The following is a 9380-nucleotide window of genomic DNA, read 5'->3' on the forward strand; positions in this document are numbered from 1 at the left end:
TTGTGATTTTATTTTTTTAAGGAAGAAAGCTGTCTGGTGGAGAAAACCAAAAAAAAACAGAACATCTAAAGCCCTGAGGGCTTACAAGAAAAATGTGGAACATTTTGGAGAATGTACTTTCCTTTGGATTTGGTGAAGAACTAACATAGCATTTTAAAAATAGAACATCATACTGAGAGTCAAACATGGTGGTGGGAGTGTGAGGGTCCGGGCCTGCATTGCTGTTTCAGGACCCAAAGAACTGCTCTCTACTAAAAAATCTTGAGGAAGAGTGATGGACTATCAGGGTCTCAGATAGTAAGAGCTCGTCCTGTAAACACATGCTTCGTCTGTTTCAGTTGTGTCTGATTGTAGTGTGATGCGCTTTGGAGTCTTTGGACTTGATAAAGCACAATACAAGTGCAGGCCATTTACTTATAATCTTACGCACATAAACTAGTCTGTTTTTGGAGTGGCCTAGTCAAAGTCCCAAAAAAGTTTTATTTAATTGAGATGCTGTGGAATAACCCTTAACAGGGTGTTAATGTTCAAGACAGAGTTGGCCAAAATTCCTCCACAGTGACGTAAACAACTCCATGCCACTGTTTGCAAATGCTTGATGGCAGCTTTTGTTGCCCAGGATGGCACAACCAGTTATTGTGATTAGGGAGCAATAACATTCTCTATTAGGGCCAAGTTGATTTGGTAAGCTTTTTCCTTTAATAAATGAAATAATCATTTAAAAAAACATATTTTGAATTCACTCAGGTTATCTGTCTGTGCCCAGAGCACCAGATAAAAAACAAAACTCTTTCATTTGAATCCAGAGGAAGTCAGTCTTTGACTACAGATGAAACTGTGCATGTTTATCTGCTTTAGTTTCCTTTGACAATATTTGTTAGACTGCATATTAATGGGCCAATAACTCATTCTCAAAAGCACATTTCTGTGCAAATTGGAACCAGATGAAGAGAAACTGCCTGGGTGGAAAGAAAACTAACACTGAAGCCAGCCAGAGGCAGTAAGCAGACAGAAACAGATCAGAGATTTAGGAGCTGGACATAAACATAGCATGAGGACAGCCATTATGTGCAAACTCCATTTTTATCTTTAGGCATTAAAAGTTGCTAGAAGATTTTAACACATACCCACTAAAACACATATGAAGGTGAGCTTTGAAACTTGTCTTAATAAAACATAGACCTAAATTTGAAAGGACTGGAAATCTGAAAGATTTAGTCAAAGCTCATTGCTGTTACTTTGTGGATTTCAAATGTGCAACTTTACATAAAATGAGATTGCCAATGTATTACATGTGTTCAAGCTTGACTATTTGGGCCCATGTGGATAAACACATTCTAAACCCCAAGCTTTTTCGAATGACAGAAAATGATATTTTTGTAATTTTGTTTCAGTTTCAAATTCCAGATATTCTATTGTGATATAATATCTCAGTATGAAGCACAGTTAATCTAATTTGTTGTAGTTGCTGTTGTTAAATTATTATTATGGGACCATTGCATTAATGCTTGTGGATTTGCTTTGGAGAATGAATAGCTGTCAAATTTGCTTTTCTTAAAAAATTGTTTTTAGCCTTGAATGACCTGAGTAGGCAAATGGAGATAAAGATAGGCAGCAGTGATTTCTCTGGATTGCACAATGTTCAGATATATCCACAACACTGCAAATGTGGAATTTGTTCAGAAGGAACACACCAAAATTTCAAAAATATGTGCATGTATGTGTGCATGTTGTGGTGGGAAAAGGGTGGGGTGTGGGGGGGTAGCTTGCATACTTCAGAAATAACCACACAAAGGGGGTTGATGGTCTCTGGCCTTTAGGATGTCAGTATAATGGAGTAAAAATTTGGGATACTATTGAGCTCCAAGGAGATCTCATTCACTCTGCACAACAACCCAGCCTTAAGCAATTATCTTAGTCTTTGAAAGTTTTGTTCTTTGTCCAGGCTGCAACAGAGGAGTGCGCAAAAAATAATGGACCTTCTGTCCCTGTATAGACTCCCCACTTCTCTTTTTACTAATATTTACACTGACTAAAAACTCTGTAAAATGTGAAAAAAAAAAAAAAATAACTGGAATAGGTCAGTCACTGAGCAGGTTTTATTTAAATTGTTCTCCATAATCTGGGAGAAACGTTTTAGCCATATCCAACATATACTTTGTAGACATAACATTTTATGGAATTGCTCATATGAAAAAAAAATGTACAACAGTTTGTTTTTAAGCTGCTGAGAGACTAAATATGATTGAAAATATTAAACAAATTTAGGATTTTTGACTAAAGAAACAAAATTTTGCTAAGCTAAATGTGCGTCTCCCCTGCTTGGAGAAAAAAATTAAATTTAAACTTTTACAATGGGTCTTATTCACTTGTCTTATTTTTATTTTTAAAACAATTGGTCAGGGTTATTTGCCCTCTAACGAGTGTGGGAGCTTGGAGTGTTGGAGTGTGCACTTAGAAGTGTATGGAAACAGCTGGAGTCACCCCTTTCTTCCTTCCTGGGTCTTCAACAGCATGTTATATCGAACTGCCACGGCAGATTACTCCACACATCTGTCCCAGCACCGTGGAAATGTGGTTATGCATCCTGTCAGCTCTGTTTTGTGCTCCCTCTCTCTCTTTAAGCACTTGCTCTTCAATAGGACAGCGGGAGGGAATCAGGGGAGGACAATCGCTGTCCAGCATACCCACTAAAAGCCACCTGATTGGCTGAGAAATATCCCTTCCTGGCACCATCATTCAGCAAGGCTTAACCCCCCCCCCCCCAACCCCTCATTCAACCAGCTTGGACCCTTCCCCCCTAACTATCCCTCATAAATTAATCCCATCCTCCACCTTTGGCACCTCTATAAAGTATGTTTTGCAGAGTTCCACTGGGATCTTAAGCCGAAGTGCCTTATTTACATTCCACTGTGCTCAAGAGGAGCATAGGATCTAAAATCAATTGCTATAAAGGCCCTGATAGTCTTCAAAGAACATATATTTGAGATGTTCATTCAATGATGACCTTAAGCACATATTGTGATCTGGTATTTACAATGCCTGTTTTTGCTAGGGCACAGAGGAGCTAACAGTTTGATTTATGGTAGGTTTTATTAAAAAAAGAGGCCAGGCTGTTAATTCTCTGTTTTCATTTGGGAAAAACAACATCCCTTATTTTTCCAAAGACAAAAGTTAATTGAAAAAAACACAAAGCATTTATACATATTAATGGCCAAACACCAAGATATGGACACCGTAGAGTGCACAATTGGCTCATTCCTTAGAACTGAAATCCCATGACAGCTTATGTTGTTTTAAGTAATTTTGAAAAAATGAGAAAGACCTCTAAGCATTAATCTGTTAAAGTAACTGTTAATCAAAACAAATGAGGAACTGTGCATGGAGCATCAGCAGGAGCTTGGCCGAGGGTTGAGTCTGAACTCTCTCACATTACTCCTCTCCTCAGTCTTCTGTTGGGACAGCTGTCTTCTCTCTTCTTCCACTCCATGTGAAGGGAGACAGAGGAGCAGAGTGAATGAAGTGCCTCGACATTGTGCTGCTGCCCCATTGTGTGTTTTGCATCTGCATAAAAGAGGTGCCACTCGACTTTTACTCCAATCAATGGGTTGGAGAGCAGATCGTTTTTTTCTAGAAAAGGAAAATAGCTGCCACCGCTGCTTTTAGGACCCATTATCACAAGTGAAGGAGGGGGCCTGTATTTTCTTTTTTTGGAAATCTTAGAAACCATAACGTGAACCACAGGCATGTCTGTTGAAGACATCTAGTATAGAAAACCATAACCTGAGAAACTAATTTATTCAAACAACCATGTTCTATAATGTATACACTTACATTTAAAATAACTTAACTGAATACTATAAAAGATCTCTGGAAAATGTGTGGTCAATAAATATAATACTTCAAATAATCTTTGTACACTGATAATACTATGAGGATCCAGTGAATGCTGGTCATTTCAGTCATTTCACCATTTCGTTTGTCAAATTTTGGTCGCTCTATATACAACTTGTACAAAGCTGCCTAACATAGGATGTTCCGAATCAACCATTTGTCAATTTGTCAGATCAATCAAGGATTTATAATATTTTCTTTGGCATTAGTGGCCTTTATTGACAGGAAATATGATGAAGGGATAAGGGGAAGACTTGGAGAAAGCTACCTGAGATTGGGAATCAAACATGACTATTACTGCAATTTGTATAAATATGCTAGTAAGAAGTCACAGAGTTTTTCTGATTTGATCAGGGGTCACAAGCTCATATTTAACCACAGTCAGCTGGCCCAAACAGGTGTCAAAATCAAAATAAATGGCAACAGGGTGTTATATGTTTGACGAAAAAACTCAGCAATTAATTTAAATGTGCCCTGCGATGGACTGGCGACCTGTCCAGGGTGTACCCCGCCTCTCGCCCGTAGACTGCTGGAGATAGGCACCAGCTTCCCCGCGACCCACTATGGAATAAGCGGTAGAAAATGACTGACTGACTGACTAATTTAAATGTGGGATTTGAGCATTTGTATGTATTATAATCCCCATAATTCAGACCCTTTAACTTGATGTGCAATGGTTAGATACATGAGTGCTAAATGGTTTGTTTCCAAAATCAAAGCAGGAAGGGAGGAAATGAGAACAAATAGGTACAAATTGGGTTCCAAACTGTCAAAGAAGAAAACTGGCCAAGAGCAGAACCCAGTCTTTTCCATAACAAAAACATTAAATAATTGAGTGAGGCAAAAAGATGTCAAAACAACTTTATTCACTAAAGTTTTACATTCATTGGTCTGTGTTTTCATAGCAGGCACATAAAATCTCCACTCATCAAGTCACAAGCATATTTTTCAAGCACTGTGTGTTTAGAAAGTTTTAAAACAAAGCGAGGCAGCAAAGGCAAACTAACCAACTGAGCCCTTTTTTTGGCTCCAAATCCTTTCTTTGGTCTGTTGGAACATGTATTCATCGGGAGTTAACACCTCTGTCTTAAGAAAACATCCATGCTTACAGAGACAAGTGTATCATTGTAAGAGCTTCCTGTAGCCGATGGCAGAATCTGCCCTGGGGTTAAAACACATTTAGGTAGTCTAAATGAACTTTGGTTTCTCTCAAAGGTAAGTGACTGCTCACTCAGGGAGTTTAGGCACTTGTAGAGAACACATCTTTCCTTTATCTGTGAACACACTGGGCGGTACAAAGGTGGGGCTCACCTTCCCAGTGTATCTCTCATGTATATATATATATATATATATATATATATATATATATATATACACACACACACATTTAAACTCATATAGAATCATTTTTACATGATATTGTGAACTTTGCAACTGCTTAGGGGTCTTAGCTGACCTGGGGGTCCTAAGAGCACTGGAATTTACTCTGGAATAGGAAATGGGCTGTTATGAGGCTTTCATGGTATTTTCCATGCCATACCATATATTTGTGTATTAACACAAATATATAGAAGAAAATCTACAACCTAACCCAATCACTTTTATTTGAAGCAGAAGATCAACTATTATTTATGCGGCTGCGAAAACAATTTAACATCCTGACTGTTACAGATTTAAGAATTTTATCTGTAGCATATATTTATTGATATTTTCATTTTATAATTAGAAATAGGCAGAATATAGAATAAACACCTGCAAAATTTAGTAGTAGATTTTAAGTACATGTTTTTATTGCACAGATTACAACTTTTTCTGCCATTTGTAGAGTAACACTGGGAGTATAATAAAATTGACAGTGTCCCTGTTGCAAGCAGGAAAATCAGGGGGTTTGCTATTAATTTTGGTCCTAACTCCTGTTATCAATACCAAACAATAATTCTGACCTCAGGTGAAGGTCTTGTGTTCTTGGTCTTGTGTTCTTGACTGGGAACTTTAAAATCTGACTTCATCGTACACGTTAAATACAGCATTCTAAATGTTAACCTTCATAATTTAAAAGTAATATGAACAGAGTTATATTTTAATGCTAATGAAATCATTTCTGCTGCTTGCGTCTGAACTAGGGTTGCATTTCTGTGACCTCTCCCCCCTTTCACCCTAAACTCTCCCCCTCCTCCCCAACTCTATGGAGTCCCGCAGACCTGGCAGAGTCTGCGGGACTCCATGGAGCTGCAAGTGAGGACTCCATATGCAGTTCCATACACCATTGGACCGGCTCTGGTCGAATAAAATTTTACAATAAAATAAAAAATTGCATAGTTCTTCAGATAAATCTCGTGAAAATTACCATAAAGGTCAAGGTTTTTAGAGGTTTTTGATAAGTTGGGGGGCTGCTTGAATGTTCAGCATACTGATAATCATCCTGGTAAATATAATCTTCCTCTGTGTCCTCCTCAGAGTCTGAAAATCCGCTCCCTGCGAGCCTGTCGCTGGAATCCGTGCAAAGAGTCTTCATGCTCAACTTGATGTATTCGCAGATGTTTCTTTCAGTGCCATCGCAGATGCACACGTCAAGCTGCTGCGCCTTCGGTATGGAGCGCATGTTGGCGATCATTTTGCGGCAGCTCTCGGAGCACCTCTGCCCGCCGAAAAGTTTCCGGCAGTGGAACAAATAATCCCTCATTGCTGAGCTGCATGCCCGGTCTGTCTCGCACTGCAACCGGGCCTCGGTGCAGCCCATGATGCTGGTCCGCGGCACGCACGGATCGATGGCTTGCTTTGTGCTCCTGCACACCGGGTCCGTGGCGCAGTCGCAGTCCTCCAGATCCGGGCCGGTTCGGGTGAGATTGAGCTGAATGAGAGATGATATGCAGTGACTGGGACACTTCTTGCGTACTCCGCTGATAACGGAGGCGCAGGCATGGAGGTACTGGTCATACGCGTAACGGCACTCTGGTTCTTCGTGGCACTTGAGGATGGCTTTCCAACACACGGGGCGATGGTTATGGTTTGGAGATCCACCACAATAACCGATGGCTATGATCAACTCGCAGCATAGCAGAAGTAGAACCCGCTCCATTAAGATGGCACAACTTAAATTATCCAAGGGTGTAAATCTGACTTCATAGGAGCGTCTCCATCATAGTCTCCTCTGAATATGACGGGTCGTTTCTCATCTAGTCCCAGATGGGAGTTAAAGGCGGTGAAGCGCCACAATAAAGCGCATAGCTGCCCCTTAAGGATTGCCGCATCGTTAAAACCATGTTTCAGGTTTGGAAACTTACAAACTTGAAATGAATCCTCAGTTTCAGTTTGTCACGGAAGAGTCTGGTCCCCGTCAATCTGGGACCACACAGATGGCTAAACGTTTAAACCTCAGCAAGACGACTCCAGAATACTTTCTGTTTTCCCAAAAGTTATCTCGAGTTTTGTCTCCCGGAGAAGACCCGCTGACAAACATCAGTTTCAGTCTCCAGTCTGTGGGTAATGCGGGAGGCGCAGCTGCAGCCTGAGTTGGTTTAGAGACAACAGCGGCTGATTGGTCCGCAGCAAACTGTTGGGATTCGGTCGTCACCTATTGTGGTCGGTGACGCAAGCTACACATACAAACTGCTGCTTAAACTGTGCCATGCTTTCTCGATAGATAGATAGATAGATAGATAGATAGATAGATAGATAGATAGATAGATAGATAGATAGATAGATAGATAGATAGATAGATAGATAGATAGATAGATAGATAGATAGATAGATAGATAGATAGATAGATAGATAGATAGATAGATAGATAGATAGATAGATAGATAGATAGATAGATAGATAGATAGATAGATAGATAGATAGATAGATAGATAGATAGATAGATAGATAGATAGATAGAACAATAACTAAGGGCTCTGCCATATAAAAAGTCTCCAAGGTTAACAGCACTTTAAATGAAGGCTGATTGAAGCAGTTTGGATCTTGTGGGCAGCAACAGAAGAGAGTAGAGAGAACAAAACAATTTAATGATTGGCAAGACCCTTCCTTCTGACCCTGTCACATCACCAAACTATTACTTAAAAGATCCGGCAGCTCTCTGGGGTCTTTGGACCCCAAATACCAATTAGAGATATTGGAGAGGAGTCAAAACAAGAGCTGAGGAGTTTCCGAGCCATACTGTTCAAACTCCCTCCCTCTGCCTCATCCAGCCAGCATTCCACTCCAACAAAATGACTTCAGACTTAATTTAAAACATCAAAGTTGAGGTTTGAAAAGCTTAAATGTTGAAATGCTCAAATATTTATGTTAACTACAAAATTGTGGCTTAAAATCTCTACTTTTAAAAGAGACAGGGTTGTCACAGCCTTTTTTCCGCTACAGTTCAGGAAAAACTGAACTACACACCCCTACTACATTTCACTTACATTTCACTTTTAAGACTGAGTTCATAATGCATAGCAGAGCCCAAATCCCATCAGTGTTGGATGGTGGCCAAACAAGAACAACAGCCAGATTCAGTGGAGCCAGCAGCTCTAAGGGAGCGCTCCCTGTAACTGTACCTCTTAGACTACTTCTCACTTACATTCTTTACTTCTGCACCAGGCATTTGAAATTGTTCCAGTTTAAGGAAAAAAGGCCAATGTTCATGGTATCTTGCATGTGATGGTGTTTCCAGAACTGGAATGCGGTTCCCCAGAGTAGATTTGTAAATGCTTACAGAGAGACAGACATGCTCTTCAGTTTGTCTCCACTGCTGTCAGAAGTCATTATACACAAGCTTCGCTGCCAGAACAATACATCGAGCTTTGTATTAAACAGCCTCCAAAGCCTGGAGACAGGCAGAAGGGGGCGGGAAAGGGCTGGAGGAAATGAAGGCAGTAATAAAGAGCTGCCAGGAATTTTTTGCAGACGTCTTCTTTTTTTTTTGTTTTTTTTATTTTGGCTAGTGAAACTTTTCAAATGTCTGTTTCATTCTGTCGGTGAGGAAAAAAAGCTGTTTATAGGATTTTTCAGAAAAATGGGAACCTCCAACCTTTTGTTCTCCTATAAAGGTTCAGCAACAATTATCAGACAGATAATTATTCTCACATCTCTTGTATGATATATCTTAGAAATATGTTTTTAATGAAAGATTATATGTGCTTGATTGTTTTGATATCCTGTTTTTTCAAACGTAGCATAATTTGACTGATATCATTTTTCTTGGTTGACATGCTCTACAAACAAACAAACAGGTTGGACGGCCATCCGTTAAATATTCCCAGTGCTTCCACAGTTTCGCATTCAACGTTACAGCTTTATTCCAAAATGGATTCAGTTAATTTTATCCCTATAACCTACAACACACAATACCCCATAATGACAAAGTAAAAAAAATGCCTGTTTAAAATGTTTGCTAATTATTCTTTTTTTAAAAGTATGTACCTTATATGTTTTCTCAGCTTTTGCCCAGGATTTTATTGAAGCACCTTTGGCACCAATTGCAGCCTCAGTCAGTGTGGATG

At 39.6% G+C, this 9380-nt stretch overlaps 1 protein-coding gene across 1 annotated transcript; it reads right to left on the reverse strand.

Moving 5' to 3' along the window:
* Nucleotides 1–4740: 4740 nt before the first annotated feature.
* Nucleotides 4741–7445, reverse strand: gas1b (growth arrest-specific 1b). The gene has a single exon (XM_047372936.1). It carries the CDS (start codon nt 6971–6973, stop codon nt 6218–6220), a length of 756 nt encoding a protein of 251 aa, XP_047228892.1. The 5' UTR covers nt 6974–7445; the 3' UTR covers nt 4741–6217.
* Between the last annotated feature and the right edge of the window lie 1935 nt (nt 7446–9380).

This window comes from Girardinichthys multiradiatus, chromosome 8, assembly GCF_021462225.1.
Source record: "Girardinichthys multiradiatus isolate DD_20200921_A chromosome 8, DD_fGirMul_XY1, whole genome shotgun sequence".
NCBI classification, from domain to species: domain Eukaryota; kingdom Metazoa; phylum Chordata; class Actinopteri; order Cyprinodontiformes; family Goodeidae; genus Girardinichthys; species Girardinichthys multiradiatus.